This window comes from Danio rerio, chromosome 20 (assembly GCF_052040795.2).
Source record: "Danio rerio strain M-AB ecotype USA chromosome 20, GRCz13ab, whole genome shotgun sequence".
Taxonomy (NCBI): domain Eukaryota; kingdom Metazoa; phylum Chordata; class Actinopteri; order Cypriniformes; family Danionidae; genus Danio; species Danio rerio.
In genome coordinates this window covers 43,745,504-43,773,501 of record NC_141040.1, presented here as the reverse complement: position 1 = coordinate 43,773,501, position 27,998 = coordinate 43,745,504, and the positions used below count along the sequence as shown (strand labels likewise).

The following is a 27,998-nucleotide window of genomic DNA, read 5'->3' as shown; positions in this document are numbered from 1 at the left end:
CTTCACGCTCGTTTTCGGAGGCAAATAAATTGTTTTTTTTCAGGAAATTTTTGTTTGACTCGTAAATATTTCCTGTTTGACGAATCATTACTGTTCGTTTGGTGAACCAGAGATTCGTTTTTTAATCAGGGTCGATTTAAATACATTCACAGGTAAGAGTTGTCTTAGCATTTCTTTTGCACTTCAAATGTCAGTTATTGGTGATAAGCGCTTGTATACACATGAAACACGAGATATTATAGTGTATAACGTTATCCATTAAAATCAGCAGATCTACCTTATCAAACTCCATTTACATTGCAAATACAGAAGTAATGTGATGCTGAGATTAATAAAATGGCGGTATGTCCACTGATTCCTGTTTGGCTTGGTATATGCCGAGCTAATGTTAGTGTTTTTCCCATACTGATAAGCTTCCGGTGACCTGTTATTGTGAACTATTTTCCATTTTATACGGTTCCCTTTACAGCATCGATGTTGTAATGTCATTAAAATACATTTAGTTAAATAAACTTTGGCATTCATTTAGTTGCTCGAGCATAAAACGAGACAAAAAGCCGTTTACTCGCACGCGCCCATCAGAATTGGCAGGCTAGAGCAGAAGCTCCATCGAATATACTGGGGTAAAATAAATGCTCATATTATAAAGACATGGCGGGGGAAATGTAATTTAATGCAGTGCTTCTTGTACAATCTGAGACCCACTTTATATCGGATATCACTCAGCCAGTGGAGATCGCTGATTTTTAAAGAAAACAGACCTTAAACGTGCTGGTTTTTGCATTGGCATACAGTTAGCCGGAAGCGCTCAACCCAAGTTACTGGCAAATTAAAAGTCCCATTAGCATGCTTCGGCATATACCCTATTACTTGTTCATTATTTGTTACGTTAATTGACAACAAAGAGAAGAAATTAATTTGTTTAATGTTAATTAATGTTCAAAATTGAATTTAGACTCTTATTTTTCACATCTGTTTGTTAAAGAATGACTAAAAATTGTATTTATGTAACAGTATTATAAACATAACTATTAATGAAGTGTCTGAATTCTGTAAACATTATACCTGTGTGGTTTTAGTCAGTGACCATCACTTTCTCGTGTTGGATTCTGAGGAATGGCACTTAAAATGCTCTCAAATAAAGTACTGAAAAAATGTGTGGAATGAGAATTCGAACTGGTTGTAAAAGGAACTTATCTAGGAAGAGTAGGACCCCTAGTGTTTATCTCTGCACATATCTGAGTCTGTAAATCATTATAATGGTAAACATGGCTGTTCTTGGTTTAATAGGATGCAGAGGAGATATACATGGAGAATGTGATGCGACTGAAAGAAGAACAAACCACCCAAGTACTACAAGTATGTAGAAAGCAGATTATTGCATGCTTGTTGAGACTTGTTTCTGAATAGTCATTACAGGGATCGTGATGTGGATTAAAAACATGTATTTTAATGTTCTTAGATGTTTACATAAAATAATAATAATAGTAATAATGATAATAATAACTGATGGTTTAATCTCTGAGTTTGTAAACGGTGGTATCGTCATTAACTGTCTGTCTACAATACATAATGTTGCGTGTTTAAAAGTCACCTAAATGCTCACACACTTGTGCAACAATTAATCATTTTATTTTAATAGTCAGTTGAGCCTTTTAAGGTTGCAAAACTGTGTATGGTGGCCTATTGCACATTTTCTGACATTTCAGTTCAAACGTACATCGGTTCATTTCTGTTCTTGTCAATATGATTTAGTAGCTACAACAACAGTTTCTCAAAAAGAACGATTTACAAAGTGAATAACAAAAAATATATACAGCAATAGTGCAGATACAATTAATTCATTAAGTATTAAAAGCCATCTTAAATAAGTGGGTTTTTAGTCTTGATTTGAATAATGTGAGGGAGTCGATTTTTCTGATGACAGATGGTAGTGAGTTCCAAAGCCGGGGAGCAGAGCGGCTGAAGGCTCTATTGCCCATAGACGATAGACAAGCAGAGAAAACAGACAAGTGGAGGTAAGAAGGAGGGTGCCGATTGTGGATGGCTTTGAATGTTAACATCAACATTTTAAAACAATTCGAAAATGAACTGACTTTGGATTCTTACCTGAATAAGACCCATCCACCTCAAGGTCGAGTGTTGTGTGTTCAGAGACGCTCTTCTGCACACCTCGATTTTAACAAGTGGTTATTTGAGTTACTGTTGCCTTTCTATCAGCTCGAATTATTCTGGTCATTCTACTCTGACCTCTGGAATCAACTAGGCATTTGCGCACACAGAACTACAGCTCACTTGATATTATTTCTTTTTCAGACTCTTCTCTGTAAAGCCTAGAGATGTTTGTGCATGAAAAAAACAGTAGATCAGCTGTTTCTAAAATACTCAGAGCAGCCCGTCTGGCACCAACAACCATGCCACTTTCAAAGTCTCTTAAATCCCCTTTCTTTCCCTTTTTGATGCTCAGTTTGAACTGCAGCAGATCGTCTTGACCATGTCTACATGCTTAAATGCATTGAGTTGCTGCCATGTGATTGGCTGATTAGAAATTTGCATTAACGAGCAGTTACACAGGTGTACCTAATAAAGTGGCCGGTGATTATATATTATCTGGTAAGAATCCAAGCATATTTAAAAGATGTTACACAATTTCCCATAAATCTTTATTTAATAGTTTTGATAGCTGCCATAAGAATATCTGTGTACATGCCACATTTTTATCTCTGTCATTCAGAAATATAACAACCGAATGATTGCAGAATACAGTGAGGCTGCACTGGTATATTTTTATGCGCAACCTTTGAAAATTATAAATGATTTAAATAATGACCATTTGTATTGCAGAGATTTTATTAACACTTTTATTAAACTGTTAACATAAGATTATGCTCACAGCATATACAGGATAATAAAACAATACACTCAAATTCAACAAGGTATTGCAAATTCAATTACAGCCTCTAGTAATCTAATCTAACTCTGTCATTTTGTATGCATGGCCTCTATGTTTATATAAGCAAAATAAAACAGTCATTCACAGTTAATCAGCAGTCTGAGATGTTCTAACCGTCTGTTTATTTCTGATGCTGGGATTTTTCTGATGTTTGACACAAATGAGCTGTTTAAAGTTTCTCTCTTTGTTCTGTTTTTTTAGCAGACTCAAGCGCATGGAGAACATTAGAAACTGGACACATATACCACATCCACAGTAGACATCTGCAGTGATTTTCATCGCTTGTATTTATTTTTAGAGGAAATGCAGGTAAAAAAACAACAACTATTATTCATCTTAGAGTGTGTTCCTGATAAGCATTAAAGAAATTTCCTTTATTAACACTCCTGATAACACTGACTGTGGCTAAAAAAATGAGTACACACAGCAAATCAAAAGTCAGATTTCTTTGTATTTCCATTGCTATGACTAGGGTTGTAACAATATACCGGTATGACGGTTTACCACGATTTGAACGTGCACGATTATCATACCATGAACAATTGCATATCAACGGTTTTAACCCTTAAAGACTGAGACAGCCGCCCGCGGCTAAAAATAAGTATTGCTCTTAAATGTTTAATAACTTTTGATCCGCTGATCCGATTCATACAATTCAAAGATTGGCATAAAGAAGAGAATCTCAGCTTTCCAGCGTCTTTCAGAGTCTCCGGAATCAGTGCGGTTACGTCATCAAAATTTGACAACACTGATTTGACAAAGAAACGCTCGTCACTGTGTCTCCGGACAAACCAGATATGATACATTGATGCATTGTCCCTCCTCCATGCCCAGATTGGTTCAAACCAAGTGGGCCGCAAGCCTACGTTTGAGTGAAGGTTTCGGCCGTTAGATCGCCCCCTGGGGGCTGGCTGCAGTACAAGTCATAAAGCCCGCCTCCTCCGTGTTAATGAAGGAGACTTGAGCCCAAATAAAAAAAAATATTACACTTGCAATAAAATGTCCCGAAAGATAGTTCTGGTCGATTAAGGCACTGGTTATTGTGCTGAAATAGGTGCAGATCTTCATTTTTGTAAACAGTTTGTTTTTAGCAGTAATTTAATGCTGGGCGTGTCATCGTGATTGACAGCTGTGATTGACAGTTTCTCAAAGCGCGGCGTCTGAGCTTCGGCAGGAGACTGAAGTAGACTGAAATGTTATTATTCGATTTCTGTGTTATTTTACCATGACAAAATGAGTTCAGCAGTAAACTATAGTTTCTGACATACATGATCCTGGTGGAACACTGTTTATTCGCTAAGTTCAGGGCTTTTTTCGGGCTTTATTAGTTTGCTGATACACGCCTAGCCACCCAGATAGCAAAACACAGTTCCGGCTAGATTCTCGCCTGCCGGAGACTTATCTCTTAGAGCTCAGACTGACTAATGTTACCTCTGCTGGACCTACTCCGGATGCCTGGACTCACTACCCAATTCCAGCCCGAGTCAATCGAGCCAGATGCGGCGGCCGAGCGAGCAGGCGCTGCCGCATGCGAGCCGGAATCAGCCCGCGACGCCGCGAGTAACTTAAGTTATGCGCTGCGGCCTGGAGCTGGCGCGATTGAATATATAAAACCCTCATATTTGTTAACGTTATTACATCCATTTGTGTTGATATGACAGCAAACGCATGCTGAGAAGTTCGGGGGGCGTAGTTGATTTTACATAAAGCGTTTGATTGGAAGCTCGACTCTGCTCATTTTCGCGGCTCCTCCTCTGGCTCCATCAGACAATCCTTCTGCGCATGTCTGGCTCCAATTTCAGCAGTCTTTTGCGACAGTTTGTGCCCGTCAAGCAGGCGTTTTGCCCTCAAGGCGTTCAATGGGAAAAAGGGCTGTCGCGTCGTCCATATTTTTTACAGTCATTGGTTCAAACTCGCTATATCACAACCAATAAGCATAGTTTTCGCTTTTGTTTGTGGACCAAGCTTTTTGAACAACACGGAATGAGAGAAAGGCATACATTTATGCGCGGCAAAATAAAACGCAAAAAAAAAGTTTTGCATGAAATAATTCTCATACTAAGTAGTTTTGCATGCACAGCAGCACAGAAACATGACAAAACAGTGACACAGCAATGACGAACTGCTGCTCTTGCTGTTTCAAAAGACGCAAATGAAGGTGCAGCTGTTTGTCTGCATTGCAGACAACCATATCCAAATCCATATCCACAGACAACCATATCCATGCTGGCACATAAAACCTAAGGATGTTCCATATTGAATCTAGTTTCGTTATGTAACTATTTATAGTATAGTAAATATTTATATCTATTTTTTTACTGAGGATTTGCACCATGTTTATTTGGACTTTATTTATTTGACACATTATTTATTATTTTCTTATTTTTTTATTTGTTCATTGTAAGTGGTGTTGTTTATAGTAACTAAAAATATATTATTTGGAAAAAGTTAAATTTGCTTCACTGTTCTATTATTTTGTAACATTTGTAACATACCGTATACCGCGAAACCGTCAAACCGTGGTATTGTTTTAGACGATTATCATACCGTAAAAAATTCATACCGTTACAACCCTAGCTATGACTGAACTTTAAACTAGATTTACATTTAGCAGACGCTTTTATCCAAAGCATGAAGATAACAGAAGCACTTCAGATCACCAGAAAACAACAAGATGTAGATGCAGTGACAAGTCTTAGTTACTTTAGCAGTGTGTGTGTTTGTATTATTATTTTGAAATAAAGAAGCTGAAAAAACAAATATTTAAAAGGAAAAAAAGGAAGTGCTATTGTTGGAGGATTAGATCAGTGAAACAGATCAGTGTTTGTGAATGAGAGAGTGTATGGGTGTTTCCCAGCATGGTGCTGTATTGCGGCTGGAAGGGAAGCATTTTAACACTGCATTAGTGCTACTAATTCCATCACATGTATGCTTGTACACAAACACATTCAGCTCAGTGACGTTAAATCCAGCTAATCTTATGTTAATGTTAAATCTACAAATGTTGTCATTTTGTTCCTGAATGATTTGAAACACACAGTAATCAGCAGTATTCAGCCTTTAAAAAAGAGAAGAAATACTTATTTTTGACAAATGTGACTTTATTTCAAACTTCAGTACAAATTTGATAATTGTCATCAGTTGTGAGGCTTGTCGCCCCAGACTAATGTCAGTTTTTGTCCGTGTTCAGCTCAGCACCACCTTCAAGATGGGCAGTTTCCAGTGGCACCACGTGGAGGAACGGACTTCGCCACCTATATATACAGGGTTTGGATTATCACTCACCATAAACTACAACTACATACAAAATCACTAGTCAATAAATGATGTCCTCCAACCATCAATCATATAGCACATTAGCAAAACATTAGACTAAAGAAGGCTGTATATGAGGACAATATTAAAGCAAATACTAAAGGTAGTAACTTTATTCCTCTTCAGAACACAAATGAAGATATTTGACTAAAAATAATGAAGATCTTTTAGTTAAATCTAAAAGCTCCTTAATCCTTCATAGACAGCAAGATTCCTGACTATGAGAAAACTTTATGTGGACATAAAACAAAAATAACTTTATTCAACAATTTCTTCCCTCAGTGTCAGTATAGGGCACGCGTTCACGTGTTGCGCATCTGACATATAACCTTGGATGCGCCTGTGTATTTTTTAAGAGAGGAAGTCAGAGAGGAAGTCGCGCAGGCATCCAGTGGGGTATATGTCACTGCACAGTGCTTGTGAACGCGTGCCCTATAATCACACTGAGGAGAAGAAACTGAATAAAAAAGTTTGTTTTATGTGAAGGCATATGATCTGTTTTGAGGAGGTTTTTGTAGACTTTGAGTCTGGATGAGGGAGCTCTAAGATAAAGATAAAAATAGTAAAAATAGTTCTGAAGATAAGCATGAGGATGAGTAATCGATAACATAACTTACTTTTTAAAAAATGTTTTGTTTATTATTATTATTATAATTTTTTTTGTTTTTAGAATAAGTTCTGATTGGTCAAAAACATGGCCAGTAAAAGATTTATACTTCAATATGGACAGTTTTTTATTGTTTTATTTATTAATGATTTTTTTTTGTTTGTTTTTTTTTTATTAAAAATAAATCCTGTTTTTAATTTTATTTATTTATATTTTTTTACTTTTTAAATATTTTATTTATTTATTTATTTTTTCTAGTTTTGTGGCCAGATTGGCTGGTGAGTGATAATGCTCATTGGAAACCCTGTATATATATCAGTTGATCCCAGTAATCATTGGTCAGGAGTCTCTCTCCTCTGGCTCAAATTACATTTTTTAGAGAGAGACACCCAAAATATATGGACCTGGACTGGGAACGACTGAGATTTTTTTTTTTTTATTATTTTATTATACATTTTATTTTAGCATTTGGAAGTGGAAGAGTTAGTGCAAAAGCTGATATTAAAGGTACACTATTGTGTGTACACTATATGAAGGTCTAAACTGTTAAGTTATTATAATTTCTTTATTTACATGAAATTTAATTAGAGCCAGTTTAAATGTTGAAAAATAGGAGAGATGTAACAATGCAGAACCAAATTATGCTCCGCTTTCTCTCTCTAAGGTTGTAATGGATGAAGTAGTATTTAGCTAAAGGACTATGGTGGCGTGGTTAGACTGGCTAGATCCACCTATTAAATATGGACATCTCTCCTCATTACCGCTTGGTCTCCGCCTGAAACAAAAACAGTGATCAGGTTTACAGCTTTAATGCATTAAACAAACAACATATAATTAAAATAAAAGCAATAAATGTCAATTTAAAAAAAGGACATTTAAGAACACAAGACTCGTCTGACACTAGCTGGGTTTCCATCAGCCTGTGTTAATGCACCTTTTTAAGCATCACATGAGAAACAAGTTTAAATAAAAATCCCTTAATTCACAAAATGTTTTTATGCTCACTTGAGGTCATTTTGGACTCATGATGGAATTCATGATGGAAACGCATCCAAGTGTTCACAATTCAGTATAACAAGACTCAGCCCAGAGGTGTGTGGGTATGGATTATAAAGGCTGTGTAATCGGTTCATGAGGGGCTCTCAGCCATGAATGTGTGTACTCTACTGAATGAGGAGCAGGTGCGTGTGAGTGGTGCATGACTGGAACTTGTAGTCCATATAAGGGCGGATTTGTAGTCCATTAGCGATCTGGTCTAGGTTTATCAGCAATCTGCCAGGATTAGATTGCTTGTGACATTTCTTAATTATACTCCTCTGTTTTACTGTTGGTTACGACCAACTTGATAGAAATCAGTTGCACATTATTCACATTTATAATCACAAAATATATATATATATATATATATATATATATTTAGTGAACTTTGAAAAGATGCGCTTCACATTAGGATGGAAACTCAGCTCATGACAGATTAATTTGACTCAAAATCCTCAAAATCTATTTATTACCTTAAACCAGTCATGGGTACGGAGTGCATTCAGCTTATGCCGAAAGTTGTAGTTTTTCTGCAGACAACAGCGGATGAAATCACCGCATTCTGTGTAGAAAAAAAGGAAGAGATAGATGTAATTATTGCCTTAAATTGTAAACTTTTCATTGACATTCAAATTGTCCTACACAACCATCTTTAGCTAAAGTGAAGATCTCACCATCTGACCATCCATATTGCTGTAAATTTCTGAAAGTCATCTTGGGGAGGTCATGGATATCTGGATGTTTTTTGAACATTAGCCAATACTGAAGAATCCCGAGTGACCACACTGTCGCTGGCTCCCCGAAGTAATAGCCAATCTTAAGAAACTCAGGAGGGCTGAACTGTATTGTGCCTGAAAGAAAGAGATTTTGTTTCCATTAGCACATCATATAAATTTCTTTCAGAAAATGTAAACAACAGTGTAGATCAGGGGTGCCCAAACCCAGTCCTGGAGGATCTGTGTCCTGCAGAGTTTAGTTATCCCCAAATAGACACACCTGAAGCTAATCAAGCTCTTACTAAGTATACAAGATATTTTCTGTCAGGTGTGTTGAGGGAAGTTGGAGCTAAACTCTGTAGGCCACCGGCCCTCTAGGACTGCACTTTGACACCCCTGATATAGATAAACAACAGTGGATGTTTCAAGAGTCTCTCTCCTTAGAGCTTTGAAGGATTAACATACCTGAATACTCTCTGTAACAGGTCTTAGTAAGCCGATCACCACACCCAAAGTCAATCAGTTTGACTTCATATGTCCGAGGGTTAATCAGCAAGTTGTCAGGCTTGATATCGCGGTGAAACACTCCACGTTTGCAGCAGATGTCAGCTGCAATTGTTGCCTGGAACATGATTTTTCGTAACACCTTCTCTGCGATGTTGCCTCTGTGTTTCCTTATGAATTCACCTAAGCTCACAAAGCGTATGGGCCGCTCTAGGACCATAAAGTATTGATCCGCCTCCACCTTCCAGTCCAGAAGCTCAACTATTTGTTTAGCCTTGGGGCCTTTAGTGGCAAGAAAGTGCAGGGCGATCTCCGCTGGAAGTAGTTTGTCAAAATCAACCTAGAAGAAAAAAAGTTGTTCAGATCATTTGATGGAAAAGTTATTTCCTGTTAAAACTGTTGACCACGTCTATCATAAAAAGCAGTGGGCAGATTATAGAGAGCAAAACAAAGACTGACACATTTTTTTTAAAGGAGAATAACTGACTTTTGTTTACTTAGCATGTTTCTCAAATATCTGCAAACACATAATGGTATTTTTGTGCTTTAGAAGAGTCAAAAACTTACATACAGCACCTTTAATATGACATGATTAAAATAGACACAGTTAATCAAAGAAAAGAGCAGAGACTACTTACAACACGGATGTATCGCTTATTCTTGAAGTCAGCCATTTTTACTGCCACCTTAAGGCCATCTTCTAAACGGGTCCCTGCGAAAACGGTTCCAAAGCCTCCTTTGCCCAGCTTAGCACCAATTTTATAGCACTTTGAGTTGATCTCTGTGAAAAGACAAAGAAGAGAAGTTAATCAAATGTGTGAATTAGTGACAGTGCTGCCTTCATCTAAAACCACCTGCTCCATCAGGGGTCACCACAGCAGATGTAACCCCATCATCTAAACCTTTTTTATTCTGTCTTCCCTATATATATGATTATGATTGATATATATATTTCCATCTTAGTTATCAGCTATCCCTGAACAAAATGTGTATTACAGCCAGGTTAAAGTATAAAAGTAATGAAAGCACTATTAAAATATGCATGTGTGTTGGGTGAGTGGGGTGTCATGGTAGTAAACTTACCAATGATGTGTGCATCTTTATCCTTCAGCTCTTCTGGCTGAGGTGGAACAGAGCCCTCTGTCTGACAGGTTGCACCTTGAGCGACGTCATCTTTACAGCCGGGCTCAGCAGAGACCACATTTGGAGGGGGGTAATGACTACAGCCGGGCTCAGCAGAGACCACATTTGGTGGGTCATCATGACTACAGCCGGGCTCAGCAGAGACCACATTTGGTGGGTCATCATGACTACAGCCCGGCTCAGCAGAGACCACATTTGGAGGTGGGTCATCATGACTACAGCCGGGCTCAGCAGAGACCACATTTGGAGGTGGGTCATCATGACTACAGCCCGGCTCAGCAGAGACCACATTTGGAGGTGGGTCATCATGACTACAGCCGGGCTCAGCAGAGACCACATTTGGTGGGTCATCATGACTACAGCCGGGCTCAGCAGAGACCACATTTGGTGGCTCATCATGACTACAGCCCGGCTCAGCAGAGACCACATTTGGAGGTGGGTCATCATGACTACAGCCGGGCTCAGCAGAGACCACATTTGGTGGGTCATCATGACTACAGCCCGGCTCAGCAGAGACCACATTTGGAGGTGGGTCATCATGACTACAGCCCGGCTCAGCAGAGACCACATTTGGAGGTGGGTCATCACCACAGCCGGACTCAGCTGACAGAAAATCTGTAGAAGGGTCTTCACCACAGCCGGACTCAGCGGACAGAAAATCTGTTGAGTGGTCTTCACCACAGCCGGACTCAGCGGACAGAAAATCTGTAGAGGGGTCATCACCACAGCCGGACTCAGCGGACAGAAAATCTGTAGAGGGGTCATCACCACAGCCGGACTCAGCAGAGAAAAAGCTGCTGTAGGAGCTGGCTGTGAGCTCACTACTACAGCTAAATCCGTCTGAGTAAATGTCTTGAGGGAAGTCATCACTACTGCTGGACTCGTAGAAAATGTTTGGAGGAACATCACTACTGCTGGAGGAGCTGGCTAGGTCCTCACTGTGACCATCGACAGGCTCTACCAGTAATAATTCTTCACCGTGAACACTGTCAGGCTCTACCAGTGGTTGTTCTTCACCGGGAACACTGTCGGGCTCTACCAGTGATTGTTCTTCATCGTGAGCACTGACGGGCTCTACTAGTGATTGTTCTTCACCGTGAACACTGTCAGGTTCTACCAGTGGTTGTTCTTCACCGGGAACACTGTCAGGCTCTACCGGTGGTTGTTCTTCACTCTGACCATCAACAGGTTCCTCCAGTGATGGTTCCTCAATCTGAACATTGATCTGTTCCTTCAAATGCAAAGATGAATCTTCACACCAGTCACAGATTTCTCGACCTAAAGGAAGGAATAATACGAAACAAAAGATTTTAGTTTTACTTGCTTAATATTTAGCCAGTGTTTATTATTAAAATGAATGAATGCTGTCAATTTTTAAGTGACTTTTAAGTTCATTTCTTTCTACATTACATGTTATATATACATATATATATTCCTAAAGGATTTAGTGGTAAATTTACTAAAGTTACAAGCAAATTAAAAGGAAGAGACAAGGGATCTAACAGGGGTGTCGACCTCAAATCACATTGAGGGTTGTAATATTTTATTTATTAATTTTGTATGGCAGTAGACAATATTTCTGTTCATTTTCAAAACGCAAATTAAGATGTTTTAGGTGAATTCTTAGAACTCCTTCATCCTCCATAGATAGGAAGGGTCCAGACTCAAAGGCCAGAAAGTACCAAAAACATCCAAAAAACAGAGGAAGCCATACACAGGTATCCAGGGGTTTAATCAGTGCAAAGTGTTTGTGAACACATGTAATATACCAACACTGAAGAGAATAAACTGTTGGATAAATTTGTTTATACAAAAGTATTTTCGTAGCTTGATAATATACAAAGTAAACCACTGTAGGCATTTGGTCTGTTTGAGGATGTTTTGTGGTATTTTTATGTACTTTTAGCGAGTCAGGAACCTTGCTGTATATACAGGAGGAGAGAGCTATTAGAGTTCATCTAAAACATCTTCAGTTGTGTTCAGAAGATGAAGGAAGGTCTCAGGGTTTAAAGTGTAGTGAGGGTGAGTAATTAATTACACAATTTGCATTTTTGGGTGAACTAACCCTTCCATCTTGAAGCAGAGAAAATTATTTTGTCTTTACGGATTACGAAAGCATAATTGAAAAACTTTATGCAAAGCAAAAATACTTTATTTAGTTTTTGTCTTGTTTCTAGTCCAAATATCAAAACATTAAATCAAGAGGCATTTTCTCATCTAGTAAAAAATATTGTCGTTTTTTAGAAATAGGTCAAACTTAACTGAGTTTTCCCTAAAACAAGCTAAATAATCTGCAAGAGGGAAGTAAAATGTATTTCAAATCATTATTTTGCTTACTCCATTGGCAGATTATTTTGCTTGTTTTAAGAGAAAAAAAAATAGCTTAATTTTGACTCATTATTTCTGAAAACCAGACACTATTTTTGCTTGTCTAGAAAAAAAGACTCTTGATTTAAGAATTTTGAGATATCTGGACCAGAAACAAGATAAAAAATATTATTTTATATTATTTTTGGCACCATATTAGGCATAATTTTGTGATGTATGTTTGACACCACATGTGTTTAAAGCAGAGCAGTTTTCATTAGGCCTGTATTATTATTCAATTTGTTTTTGTAAATAATATTTACAGTAAGGTAAAATAGCTGTACACAGACTCCAGTATAAAAAATCAGCTTCGTGTTCTTATAACACACAACATTATTTACCATCACTGGTGGTCACAGGGGGTACCTTGACCAATCCTTGACGGTCGACTCTTTCATCTTGACCTGAGACGGTGGAAATGTTGTTTCTTTCTCTGAGGAAAAGAGCAATAACTCCGAGTACGGTAAATAACATGGTGGATTAATTTCCGTACACTTAAATATGAGAAATGTTAAATAAACCTACAATAAATACTGAAATTTACTGTAAGTAAAGCTTGTTTATCAGAGTAAGCCTTAATAAACCGTACGCTATCAATTGACAATATAAGAAAAGCAAATTATTTAAAGCAAACTTTGTACAACTCGTTAGATACTCGTCAAATAAAGCAATGGCGAAGGTTGGATTGTACTGGGTGTGTCTCCCAAGAATTCGAACGCGTTCCAACGTTTCTACAGATACGTCATTGGTCAGATTTGCTCTGTTTGAGTTGAAAAATGCAATAGTACGCGGTTGTTTGTGTCCTTCACGTGAGTTTTTGGAGCGAAATAAAACGGATTTTTTATGAAATCTTTGTTTGACTCCTAAATGTTTGATGAATCATTACTTGTCGTTTGATGAACCAGAGATTCGTTTTTTAATCAGGGTCGATTTAAATACATTCACAAGTAAGATTTGTCGTAGCTCTTATTTCGCACTTCAAATGTCAGTTATTGGCGACAAGCGCTCGTAATTGACATGAAACTCGAGATATTCTAGTGCATATCCATTAAAATCAGCAGATCTGCCTTATCAAGCTCCATATACACTGCAAATACAAAAGTAGCTAGGTAATAATGGGGTAATGAAATGGCGTCATGTCTTACTGAGTGAATCATCTGATTAATCCATTTATGACGGAATAATAATAAAAACACTAGCCGTGTCCATAACTATTCACCAATTCACTTGTACTTATCTCTCCATCAAAGAAAAATAAACAAAAAACGTGTGCAAATTCCTGTTTGGCTTTATAAATTACTTTTTCATAAGAAGTGGCTGTTATTTGACAACAAAGAGAAGAAATATACATGTTTAATAGTAAATCACGTATTTTTCCCATTTATATTATAAAGAACGCATATAATTGTATTTATTAAGAGTACTATAAATATTAATGAAGTGTTTAAATGATGTAAGTTAAATATTATATTTGTGTGGTTTCGTTCTGTGCCCTGGAGGTAAGGACTAAGGTGTTTCTAAGGAATGGTGTAAAATAAATATAAATTAGTGCTTTTAATAAAAAACTAAAATGCTTTTTCTTTTTCTTTTTTCTCTCTTATTTTCCTCACTCTTATCACTTTTTCATGTTGGACTCTACAAGGAATGAGAATACAAACTGGCCAAAAAGGGTCCTTATCTAGTAAGATTAGGACCACTTAGGGTCTTATCTTTGCTCGTCTGAGTGTCTGTAAGTCACTTTAATAATATTAAACTAAACATGGCTGTTCTTGGTTTAATAGGATGCTGAGGAAATATGCATAGAGAATGTGATGTGACTGAGAAAGGAACAAACCTCCAGGAACAAGTAAGTAGAGTGCTTATACTTGCATGTTTGTTGAGAAATGTTTTGAACATTCATTAAAGGGATCATAATAAAGACACAACTTTATTTTCTCTTAAACACAAAAGAAGATTTGTTGGAGGAATGAGGAAACCTGTAACCGTTGACTTCCATAGTGGGAAAAGTCAACGGTTCAGTTTGAAACCAGTGAAGGGTGTGTAAATGATGACAGGATTTTATTTTTGGATAAGATATACCTTTAACACGGCTTGTTAGGAGTATTATCTCATGAACACTTGATATTAATTGTGGAACAACAACAATATCTATACACATACACGTATTTACTGAACAACACATATAGATAACGTTTCAATGTAAACGTCATGTAGATATATGCATAATATTGTATATAGCAATATACTGTCAAGTTATTTTTTTTTTCTCTATTCTCTTCTTTTTTTAATCCTTTATTGTCTGTTTTTGTCCTGACACTCGTTCTGTTGCACTATGATCTCATACACTGTAGGAAAATGCTGTGTTCCAAACAATTAATTTGTATTTGGACAACGTGATTGACTTAAATGAACTTGGTGGCGCAGTGGGTAGCACAATCTCCTCACAGCAAGAAGGTCACTGGTATGAGCTTCAGCTGCGTCAGTTGGCATTTCTATGTGGAGTTTGTATGTTCTTCCCATGTTGACATGGGTTTCCTCCAGGTGCTCCGGTTTCCCCCACACGTCCAAAGACATGCGTTAAAGGTGAATGGGATAAATTAAATTGCCTGTAGTGTATGTGTGTGAATGAGAGTGTATGGATGTTTCCCAGTGATGGGTTGTGGCTGGAAGGGCTTTCACTTCGTAAAACATATGCTGGATAAGTTGGTGGTTCATTCCGCTGTGGCGACTCCAGATTAATAAAGGGTCTAAGCCGAAAAGAAAATGAATGAACATAAAACAATTAGGTTGCATCCAAAAAAAAATCAAGAATAGTGTTGTTTCAGCTCATGCCTGGCAGTAAATCTCTTTCAGATTCTTATTTCTGATTCGGATTGAAATAAATGACTCATTACTATAAATAAATTACTAATTATTATTAAAGCATTGCGATATCAACATTACAATATCAACATTACAATATTTCCATAGACTGCAGATCCGCTAGTGAAAAGGTAAATATACAGTAAAGTATACAGTAGGGGAGATAAGTATTGAACACCTCACCCTTTTCCCAGAATATTTCAAAAAGTGCTAATGACTTGAAATTTTCACTGGATGTTGGTAACAGCCTAAGAAATCCATATATGCAAAGAAAACACGTCAAATTAGTTTACAATTTTAAATATGTGTAGTAAAATTAAATGACACAAGGAAAATGTATTTAACACATGAAGAAAGGAAGGTGTAGAAAGACAGTGAAATCCCAGACAGCAGCTGAAATCTCTCAGTAGTTCTTCAGCAACCCTCTGCTCTTCCTCTTTGTAAATGAATATTAGTGAATGAATATTAATATTTTATGATCTAAAATACAAAGAAACTCTCAAATGGTTTCAGAGAAAGAAAATCAAGCTGTAGAATGGCCCAGCCAATCACCTGAGTTGAATCCAATAGAAACTACAAAATAAAGATCAGATTTGATAGACAAAACCCACAGAACCTTTTTATATAGTATTGAATACATTTCAATGGTTCAGTACTTTCTCCTTGTGTAATTCCATTGCTATTATGCAAAACTAATTTTTCAGATTTGTTTCGGATTAAATTTTTCATGTCAACAGCTCCTTTAGAAATTTTATTCCCTGAAAAAAACATGACTTGTTCAATACTTATTTTCCTCGCTGTATATCACGTTTGATTTCTCAAGTCATAACCACTTTAAGTGATGCCATGCAGTGATGTATTGCATAGCACAGCTGAAACAACCACACGATGGCAGCATGTTAAATCTGGGCAATTTATACAGAGGCACGTTTAGTCTTCTATATTCAGTCATCAAAGATTTGATTGTACATTTAATAAATGCAGCAAGTTTGGGCTGTTTTTACGAACAGCGTACGTCTGGTCTTGTTGACATGATTATACACGTGGCTGCTGGAACATGTTAATGTGCGCTTCTGTCAATCAAATCAATCTAAAAACAGCTCCAATTGGTCCACCGTTTTTACGTTGTTAAATTGAAAAAAAAGGACTGGGTGTGTTTATTTCACACCAATATGAGGGTCTATACACTATATCTACACATATGTCTGTCCAAACAATTTGAAAAGTAGATTTTTTACCATAGGTGCCCTTTAACCTTAAATCGCCATTGTCCACCCAAAAATGGACATTTACTACAAACCCTTAACACATTTATATGAACAAATTACTTTAAAACATTCTGTCTCTTGAGTATTCATTTATTGTTAGTAGCTTTAGCCTGCTAGCACCGCTAGTCAGCTAAAGCTACCGACTTCTTTTATTCACTCATTTTCTCACCTACTGGCTTTGCTCTTCACCCTGTACAATGTCACTTGTTTATCTGTCCTTGAGTGCATTAGAAGCATTGATGGAGCCGTTGGAGCTGGAGCTGGAAGCAGTCGAGTGCCAGACTCACGACCTGGAGATGAAGCTCTGGGAACAACAGCCCCGCGCTACGGCTCACTCATCTGAGGTAAGTGTACGATACAATCTCAACACTACGTCTACCTCAACCCCGTGGGTTTCTCTGTCCAGGCCAAGCGCACAGAGGGCACGGTTCGCCCAGGTGACATTCACCCCGACACCCGGCTACCACGGCCCCTGGGTGCAGCCGTGTAAGGTGCTTACCAGTTCCCGGGGCAGAGCATCTCCTCCACCTGTGTTTGGGATCTCAACAAAGAACCGCTTCACCCCTCTCCGCGAGACGGTTGCGATGTGGCTTTCATCAGTGACTCCATCATTCGCCACGTCTGCACTGCTTCCAACAAAGGTAACGGTTCGGGATGGTTTGACGTACCTCGCCCGCCACGCAGATCATTGTTTTTGGACCGCTTCTACCGCAGTGGAAATGAAAGGTTCAGTAGACTTTTTGCTCTGAATGAATGGCTATAAACATGGTGTAAAGAACAGAAATTGCTCTTTGAAAATAGCTGGAATTTTTTTTGGGAGAGTCCTAGGCTTTTCTGTGCTGATGTGCTGCACCCCAGTCAAACTGGAGCTGAACTCCTGTCGGACAACATCTCCAGGACGCTTCGTTCTGTCTGACTAGTAAGTAAAAATTCACAAAATTCACATTTTAGCCATATAGACTCTTGTACGCCCCACTTAAACATCAGTAATGCATGTCTGGCTAACCCCATAGAGACTGTGTCTGTTCCTCGTATTATTAGATCAAGAAATAAACATACTGTGTGCTCTAGAAAAAATCTATTAAGAATCAAACCAGAAAAACTGTAAAAAAGAAAAAATACAAATTTCGTAAAGCTTCGTCTCCTAAACATTAAGGACCTCATGTACAAAGACTTGCATTGAATTCATACTAAAACATTGACAAAATTAAAAATACTAAATACTAAAACGTTTAAAAATTCAGATGTATGAAACACTGCGTATGCGGAATCCCACGCATATTCTCTTTGTACATCCAAGTTAACAAGAAGCTGTGAGTGCAAAACCCCTCCCGCCTCCTCCCCCTAAAAAATGTAGTAATGAGTCTACTTTGGCAAAACTAAAGGTGAAAAAGCAATGGCAAAAGAGAAACTTCACTGAATGGGTTATTTGCAAGTGTGTCCTCTGGAATTAATAACAAAAGAAAAAAAATTCGAGTGGGAGAGTTTAGCTGACGCGGTTAACACAGTGGGGTATGAACATCGCACTGTGAGTGAATTAAAAAAGAAATGGTCTGATGTAAAGGTGTAAAATTTTGTGGTGTCTGTTTAGTCTAAGTGCAAATAGCACACCTTGTTGCAATGAGCTACACTGAAAAAAATAATATGCTAGATTTACTTAAGAATATAATGCATCATTTTTGCATCCCTCTTTTTAAGCAATTTTCACATTAAATTTAAAGCAATATTACCTAAAAATCTTTAGTTGGTGATGCTTAATTTTGTAAGTATTCTAGCAAATGGTTTTGCTCAAATTTATTGGTTGGTGTAACTTAATATTTTAAGCAGTTTTTGTTTACAAATTTAAGCTATTTCTACTATTAAAGTTCTGTTTACCCAATTATAAAATCTTAAGCCAATTTAACTGAAAATGTTTAGTTCTTCAACTTTAAAATACTAAGTCACTTATCAGTTAATTTACGATTAGCTATACATTACAAAAGATGGAAAAAAAGCAGATAACAGGATTAAAGTAAAGAATTTCTTTATAAAAACAGAAACAATAGAAACAATAGAAACAATAGCTCAAAAACTGTTTCAAGAGTATTCTTAAAAGTAGCGTTCAAAGCTGTGCTTGTCAAACACTCAGCACAATTGCCTCACAGCAAGAAGATTGCTGGTTCGAGGCCTGGCTGGGTCAGTTGGTGTTTCTCTGCGGAGTTTGCATGTTCTCCCCGTGTTGATGTGGGTTTCCTCCGGGTGCTCCGGTTTCCCCCACAAGTCCAAAGACATGCGGTATAGGTAAATTGGGTTGGCTAAATTGTCCGTAGTGTATGTGTGCGTATTGTCACAGTTTTTGGTATGTGCTCCAATGTTCAGCTGGTCCGTTTCCCCACAGGTGTCCTGAAACGAAACAAAACAAAACAAAAATGTATATTATGCATCAGTTCATAAAGAAATAAAAAGGCACAGCCAAGTAAAAAAAAGGGAAAAAGTAAGAAACTAAAAAAGACAATCAGAACCTGAATGTCAGAACTTTTCATCAGTAGAACAGTAAAGAAAATGAACCTAAACTGTGGTCTTTGTTTACTAACTTTCATCTGCTATCTAGCATTTTATCAAAGACCACAGGTGCTTCAGTTTCAAATTTTCTTTACTGTTCTGTAGAGAAGTGTACTGTAGAGAAGAAAAAATGTTAACCACATCTTCGATTGGCTGGGGTGATTTAAAAAACAGGAAATTTTCATTTTTTGTTGAACTCAATTTAAGATGACTAAAATCACTCAAATATAAAAAAAAAGTTTCTCTTTGTAAATTGACATTTTACATGCTTAATTGTATTTTCAGGTTTGCAATTAAAACCTGCTATAAAAGTCATTTGAAAGTGAACTAAATGAACTACATTCACTAACCACGTAATGTGTAATCAGATTTTCAAGGTTATCAGACAGTTACACAGTCAGACAGCATATCACCACCTCCAAGAGAATGTCCACACTGTGAGTGCAAATAGAAAAAAATATCTAAATAAATTGTAATATTTTAAAATGCATTACATGGTAGAGACAATGAACATCTAAAATTTAAATGCTAAAACAGGCAAGCAGAATTTTCAGTAAACAATACCTGCTCCAGCAATTTCATCACATCACAGATTTTGCATCCTGCACTTCCCCCCTTTTTGTGAAATAAATAGACGAGCTGTTCTGTGTAATTGTCCAAATTTTCAATGAAGGTAGACTTGAATTCTTCTTTGATCTTAAAAAAAAGAAAATTAACAAATTTTACTTATAAATATACTTTCATTATTAATTTAATCGAAAAAAACAACACAAAATCAAACAAACAAAACAATACAATAAAACTTTTACGTTTCAAAAGTCAGGCGGTACTGAAATTTTTACAATAAGAGTATACCAGCATTTCCCACCATGTTCACATGCTCAACAGTGTTTGGCCACAATAATAATCGTTTAAAGCTCAGTAAAAAGCACCTTAACAGATACAAACAGGAGCAGATATAAAATAGATCAGCTGACAGACCTGGCTTCAAACACTCCTGTGTGGATCAGGGTTAACATGTTGTGTTGAGTCAAGCATGGTCATTTATTAAAAGCGTCCATTCGTTATACTGTAAATTGCCATCTAAACATTTAGACATGCATTATTTATAAGCAGGCATAAGGAATATCATCTAACATTTGCAATAACTTACCAAAAGATGAACAGCCTTCTCCCGAGCTGATTTTCCAAAACGGACTCCTCAAATTGCGCGCTGTGGTACAGCGTCATGTGGTAATCTGATGATCCTAAAATATTGGGTTCAATTGACTAAACGTCAAATTATTGCTAACTTTCCTAAAAATTGCTAGTTGTTTTTCTTTATTAAATAAAGTGAACAGTGAAATCAATATTTAATGTAACATTTGTAGTTTAAAATTAAGCAATGTCCAAAACTAAACTTTTTAAGTGAAATCTGTTTGTTTAAATGAGCCATATTTACTGTGGCTGGATATAATTATTTACAGTGTAGTTGAGTGATTCCCACCTATCACCGTTTGATTGACAAAGACAACATTACTAAAGAGAGCGATAAACTGCAGCGTGAGTGGCGTAGCTCGTAAAGCACACTGCAACATGTTTTGACATGATCATGAACCCGGTTCAAGTCCAGCGCCTGATGAACTCATTCTTCTTTTTTCCCCCACTACATATCAGATTTTGCCTACTCTTCATAACGAGGAAGACAAGTAGGAATCTTTAATAAGTGTGTATATTATGTTAATCGTATTTTAGCATCACAAATTTTTGTACCATTATTGAATGGAAATGTTTCTGATTCAAGTATGCAAATTCTTTTTCAGATGGCACCTTTATAGCAATGTGCGTGCAGTTCATCGCCCTGGTAACATTGGGAAAATTGGCGATCACTACAAATTGCGCTTTAATGTTTGGCTGGTCAACTGCATGGTATGGAACCTTATATACCTGCTAGACATGCGGATGATCCCGTCCCATACAGCTGCCATTGCACAGCTCAAAGATACTTTGTAGTGTGCAATTTAACATAATTGCCTCTAGGAGTCGCCAGTGGAAATAAAACAAACACACAAAAGAAATGCATGTATGCTAGACGTGAAGTTAGCGTGGACTAACGCACATTCTCACTTTCATCCAAACGTGAGCGTGAAATCTGGTGTACGCAAAGTTTTTGTGCGTACGCAGTGTTGATACATGAGGTCCCAGGTCACTAGCACCTAAAGCACTTATCATGAATGAAATAATAACAAATAACAATCCTAATGCACTTCAGCCAGGTCTCACTGAAACCTGGCTGAAACAAAATGACTATATTAGTTTAAATGAAGCAACTCCTCCAGGATTCTTATATAAGCATGAGGCTCATTAAACTAGTCATGGTGGTGGAGTTGCATCAATCTTTAGTGATTTTCCTGGTGTAAATCAGAGAAACAGACTTATGTTTAACTCCTTTGAAGTAGTAGCAGTTAATGTCATGGTTCCGGATATTATGCAAAAACCTATGTTATCTCTCGCTTTAATCACCATATATAGACCCCCAGGACCCTATGTCAATTTTCTAAAAGAGTTTTCTCATTTTATTTCTGACTTACTTGTTAAAACTGATCAAATACCAATTGTTGGAGACTTTAACATCCACATAAATGACGCTAACGACACATTAGGGCACGCGTTCATGGATTTACTACATTTACTTGGGATAAAGCAAAATGTTGTTGGTCCAACCCATCGCCTAAAGCATACATTGAATCTAATTCTGTTTTATGGAATTGAGGTCATTGATATAGACATTAACCACAAAGCGATCATATTACAGATCACTACCTCTTACTATATAAGCTGTGTTTACCTTGAATTAGCACATCTGCACCGATATACTGCCCTGGTAGAACTATCGATCCATCCACTAAAGATGAATTTACAAATAAACGTACATGATATAATTTTTTCAAAATAATTCCCACAAACGCAAATGACCTTGATGTAGTAACCAGCAGTATGGATGCCATCTTTACTAGCACACTAAATACTGTGGCACCCATCAAATTAAAAAAGGCTAGAGAGAATAAAACTACACCATGGTATAACAGTCATACTCGTGCTCTCAAAACAGCAAACCCATGCCCTGGAACGTAAATGGAAAAAAACTAATTTAGAGGTCTTTAGAATTGCATATAAAGACAGTATGTCCAGCTTTAGGAGGGCTCTAAAATCTGCCGGGGCTGAGCACCTCCGCAAACTGATAGAAAATAACCATAACAATCCTAGATTTTTATTTAACACCATCACTAAATTAACAAATAATCAGTCCTCTTTGGAACAAAATGTCCCACAGCAAATTAGTAGTGATGACTTTATGAATTTTTTCAGTGATAAAATAGAAAGCTTTAGACAGAAAATAGGAGATGCTAAACTTTCTGCACCGCCTTATACTTCAGATCCAGAAAACATTCTGCTAAATCAAAATAATCTACAGTGCTTCAAAATCATAGAAGAGGAAGAGCTAGATAAAATTATAAATAGCTCTAAACCAGCTACGTGTATGCTGGACTCAATTCCAACAAAATTACTTATTTAATTACTTTTAATAACTTATTTTAATTATTACTTAATTATTACTTATTGGGCCTAAATCCTGTACACAGCATATCTCACAACTCAACCTGCAATTAGAGGATACAAAGCTAGCATTAGCTCTACTATAAAAGACCTGGGTGTCATATTAGACAGCAATTTAACTTTTGAAAATCATACATCCCATGTCACAAAAACTGCTTTCTTTTCAAGTTACGAAGTATGCTATCAATCTCAGATGCAGCAAAGCTAGCCCATGCTTTTATGACTTCTAGGCTGGACTACTGTAATGCTCGGTTTGCTGGCTGCCCAGCATCCTTTATTAACAAACTTTAGCTAGAACATAATGCAGCTGCCAGAGTTCTTACCAGGTCTAGATAAAATGATCATATCACCCTAATTTTATTTTCCCTACACTGGCTGCTTGTTAAGTTTCATATTGATTTTAAAATATTACTTCTTACCTATAAAGCTTTAAATAATCTAGCTTCTGTTTATCTCACCAACTTTGTCTCGCTACAATCCAACCCGCTCTTTAAGATCTCAAAACTCAGGGCTTCTTGTAGTACCTCGAACAGCAAAGTCGAGTAATGAAGGTCGAGCCTTCTCATTTATGGCTCCTAAACTCTGGAAGAGCCTCCCTGATAATGTCTGAGGCTCAGACACACTCTCGCAGTTCAAAACTAGATTTTTAGCAAAGCATACACTCAGGGCATCACTTAGTGGTATGATACATGAATGTGCCCCGCGCAGGTTTTTTCATGTGATTTATATACACTATGAACAGCAGCTACGCTAATAATTCTCTTTATTCTCTATTTCCACCTGGGGATACTCATCCAGAGTGGATCATTTGTTATTAACAGCAGATTCAGTAAGATAATCTGCGCATCCCTTGCCAGAGACCACATAGAAGGTGCGTATATCAAGGCAGCACAGGTCCACACATGCATCCACGTAACCTCCAGTGGTATTTTTTGCTGTCCTTACGAATGTAAGAACTTAAAGTACTTGTCTGGCTTTGACTTGACCGGCCTTTCGCGCACACATGGGGCTCTATTTTGACCGTCCATGCGCAAAACGCAAAGCGCAGGGCGCAAACGCTTTCAGGGCATGTCAGCATCCATACTTGCTAATTTAAGGACGGGAAAATCCGTTTTGCGTTTACCTTTAAGAGCCAGTTGCGTCGCACCATAAGCGCATTTGCTAATTTTGTTTGGTAAGCGCAAAGATTTGTTTCAAAACTATTTCTAAATTCAGTTCTAATTTCCAGCAAACGAATAAATTAACATTAATAACGAAGTGTGTTCAAAAAACACACTATTTCCAAATACTCTTGCTATGTCCCATATGGTCTAAAACCTGACAGGTGGACAAATCTAAGCTTGTTTTTAATAAAACAAATATAAATATGGATATAATAAATAATACTGCTAATAATAATAACATTATACAAAAGCAAATTGAATGAACTGAAAAAGCCTCCCGAGATGAAGAAAGTAAGGCAGTGGTTTTTAAATTCATGTAGGCTAGAAATTAATATGTTATGTTATATTATATATTTATATCCTATATATATCCTTATTATATATATCCTTAATATATTATATTTTTTTCATATGTAAAGATATTTGCGTATTGCTTTGCATCTTGTTTGAAGTGTGTAAGCCAGGCGCACTTTGCGCCAAACAATAGACCGACTTTGTTCTGGTCTAAAGAACAGACTATTTACAGTTTCTCAAAATAGCAACGAGCCAAAACACGCCTGCTTTTTTAGACCAGAACGCCTATAGGCGCACATACGAGCGCAAATGCATTTGCTATTTAAACAGTGTGGCGCAACATCTCAAAATGACCCTTGCGCCGAGGTGAAAGTAGCAAATAGCAATTGCGTTGCGTCTTGCGCCACATTGCGCCGGGTGTATGATAGGGCCCATGATGTTTCATATTTTATGTACCGTTCTTGTGGCTTTCATATATAACCTTAAGTGCTCAAACACTCTCAAACGGCACTTTTCTTTTCTTCCTTTTGTTTTTAATTCTTCCTTTTTAAGTTTCTTAAGTCTCTTTTGGGTTCATTTTCCCAACTGACAATCGCCGCTCGTTTAACCGAATAGGCTATATCTTTAAACCGGTCAGATTAATATTATGTCTATAAATGTCTAATTTAATTGTTATTTTTATATACATATAACAATTTAATAAGACTGTAATATTAATCTGACCGGTTAAAGGATATAGCCTATTCAGTTAAACGATATATATTAGTGATGCACGGAAGGCGGTTTTATTCGTGTGCGCTGCGGATAATCCGCGGGTCGGGTAATAAAAAGTACATTATGATTAATTGCGGGTGGATGAGTTTAATTATTAATGATTTTTGCTTTGTATTTTTTAAACTCATTTGTTAAAGCAGAACTGGAGGCGAAACCAATTAGAGAGAAACCTAAAAAGAGAGAATTAAAAACAAAAGGAAGGAAAGAAAAGTGCAGTATATATATAATTTTGTTTATTGTCTGACACATTAGGTATAGCTTTTTAAAATACTAATTTATTTTAACATGCGAACAGCAGCATACAGCATATTAACAACAGAAACTTTTCAAGCACCAGCTTTTCCAACAACATAGAAAAAATATAAATAAAAAGAATAAATTAAATAGGAATCCTTTTTTTACATCAAATCCTTTTTAAGGACAGGTATAGGTTTTCCCCCATCAAATGTTTTTATTTCAGCCAAATAAAAAAAAGCTATAGGCTACCTCAAAATGATTGCTTCACAGAAAATATGAATTTATTTAATGCTCCACTGCATATCATATCACAATCTTCAACATATTTAATATGTTATTATTTTATAGAGTATGACTTGATGAGTATGAGAGTATCTGATTTTACCATAACTTCTGTGCTTTTCTGTCTCGCTCGCGGTTCATGAACCACATGATATGTTGACCTTCTTAGTAGGCTTCTAATAATCTTATTACATGTAGTATTGCATTAATTTGCTTAGGCAGTTTATAGTTTATATAGCTATAAACTAAACGCCTCAGATTGGTGCGGAGTTATCATTATGCAAAAATCAAGCTTCTCTGCACTTCACTCCTGTGCGCATTCCATGACGAATCCTTCACCCTACAAACTCTCTGACTGTGTCTGGACTAAGACATGCAGACAAAATCAGACATAAACTTAGATTTGTTCTCTTTAAGCTACATTATGACTTAGAATTAAACATTCATTTTAGAATCTATTCAATTTGAATTCTGTGTTCTTTTGTTCAGGCTTAAATACCATGAATTAATTTGTAAGTTAATTTTTTCGTTTAATAGTTTTAGTAGTAATTAATTTTTAAAATATAATATTAATTAAAACATGGATACGCATTAATAAGACATGGTCGTGGATTCCACGCTTTATTCGGAAATTTATTCCCGCATCGCAAGAAATCTGGTCGGCTCCCGCAGTACAGCAGCAGAAATGCAGACCTCTAGTTCATATTTACCATGTCTCCCTACTCATTCGGTTGAAACCGGAAATACTGTCAAGCTGCAAAGGTTGTATTCTTTTTCGAGACCTGGGGCCTCATGTATCAACGCTGCGTACGCACAAAAAATTTGCGTACGCCAGGTTTCATGCTCAGAATCGCTCACGTTTGGATTTACTAACAATGAACTGAACGTGGGAATGTGCGCAGCTCCACGCCAGCCGGCGTACGCACATTTTTTGTGCGTGTGTTTTATTTCCATTGATGACTCCTAGAGGCAGTTGTGTTAAATTGCACTCTACAAAGTGTCTTTGAGCCTTGCAATGGCAGCTGCATGTGACGGGTTCATCCAGCAGGTATATAAGATTTCCATACCACACAGTTGACCAGCCAAACATTAAAGCGCAATTTGCAGCGGTCGCCTGTTACCCATTGTAATGGGAGCGATCTACCGCACGTACATTGCTATAAAGGCACCATGATCTGAGGATGAACTGGCATACGTGAATCAGAAACATTTCCATTCAATAAATGTGCAAATTAAATTTGATGCACAGACTTATTAATGATTCTTACTTGTCTTTCTCATGATAAAGAGTATATAGGCAAAATCTGATATGTAGAGGGGAAAAAAAGAATAAGTTCATCACCCGCTGTATTCGAACCAAGTTCATGCTTAAACGTATCAGACATGTTACCATGGGTTTAGCGAGCTGCGACACTTAGGCTGTTAAAAACACTATACAATTTTGCACCTATAGATCTCACGATTTCTTTTTGAATCCACTCAGTGCAATGTTCAGACCCAACTGTGTTAACCGCATCAGCTAAACTCTCCCCACTAAAAAAAAAAAAAAAACTCTCCCTACTCTATTTTTTTACTCTATTTAATTCCACAGGACAAACGTGCAAATAAAAGTTTTTCTCCTGTCTACCTCCGAAAGCAGCACCTTCAATTGACATTCTGTTCAAAGTTTCTCTTTTTGCTTGCTTTTGCCATTGCTTTTTCGTTGAGTTTTGCCAAAGTAGAGTCTTAGCATATTCATACGGGGGCGGAGGCAGGGAGGGGTTTTGTGCTCATGCATGTTGCGCTCAGTTTCACGTTCATTCAGATGTACTAACAGAATATGTGTGAGATTCGGCGTACGCAGTGTTTCATACATCTGAAAATTTTTCTGCGTACGCACATTTACAGATTTGTGCGTACGCAATGTTTTAGTATGATTTCGACGCAAGTCTTCGTACATGAGTCCCCTGGTCAGTTCACAGGTGCGCGACTCGCCATCTTACCTCACCTTTCTCTCTCTCCTCCACACTGTCTCGTGATGACATTCACGCACACGCATTTTTAGTCATAAAATAAATCATATTTAATACTTGTCTCCTATATAAGTGCATTGTTTTTAATGATGGTATAACGGTATTGAAACTGACACCGTTGCTACTTTTAGATACCGCGGTATACCATAATACCGTATTACCGCCCAAGCCCAGTGGTCAGGGAGAAGTGGAGAACAGACTGATTCTTGTGACGCTCCGGGGACAGACGAGTCTCGCTGACGTCCAGCTTCTCCAGCGCCCAGACTGCAGCTCTGCACAAAACGTTTGGCCAGAGGAGAAATGGTCGTGCCCAACTGAGCCTGGT

General features: G+C 37.3%; 1 protein-coding gene and 1 long non-coding RNA gene across 8 annotated transcripts; one reads left to right on the top strand and one right to left on the bottom strand.

Moving 5' to 3' along the window:
* Position 1: 1 nt before the first annotated feature.
* LOC147839424 (uncharacterized) lies at positions 2-27,956 on the top strand. 7 transcript variants are annotated; one of them, XR_015518792.1, is made up of 10 exons: positions 2-152; positions 1,291-1,359; positions 1,928-2,018; positions 3,155-3,262; positions 6,144-6,220; positions 12,183-12,298; positions 14,286-14,324; positions 14,425-14,489; positions 17,005-17,692; positions 27,805-27,956. It is a non-coding gene; the product is annotated as an uncharacterized LOC147839424 (long non-coding RNA). The 7 variants fall into 7 exon arrangements; XR_015518791.1 differs by having other exon boundaries at positions 14,425-17,692; XR_015518793.1 differs by lacking the exons at positions 17,005-17,692; positions 27,805-27,956 and having other exon boundaries at positions 3,158-3,262; positions 14,425-15,438.
* pimr129 (Pim proto-oncogene, serine/threonine kinase, related 129) lies at positions 7,130-13,880 on the bottom strand. The gene is made up of 7 exons (XM_087298519.1): positions 12,985-13,880; positions 10,217-11,554; positions 9,772-9,914; positions 9,095-9,473; positions 8,588-8,764; positions 8,387-8,475; positions 7,130-7,650 (listed from the first exon to the last, which is right to left on the bottom strand). The coding sequence occupies exons 1-7, from the start codon at positions 13,115-13,117 to the stop codon at positions 7,633-7,635; spliced, it is 2,277 nt and encodes a 758-aa protein (XP_087154645.1). The 5' UTR covers positions 13,118-13,880; the 3' UTR covers positions 7,130-7,632.
* Positions 27,957-27,998: the final 42 nt, after the last annotated feature.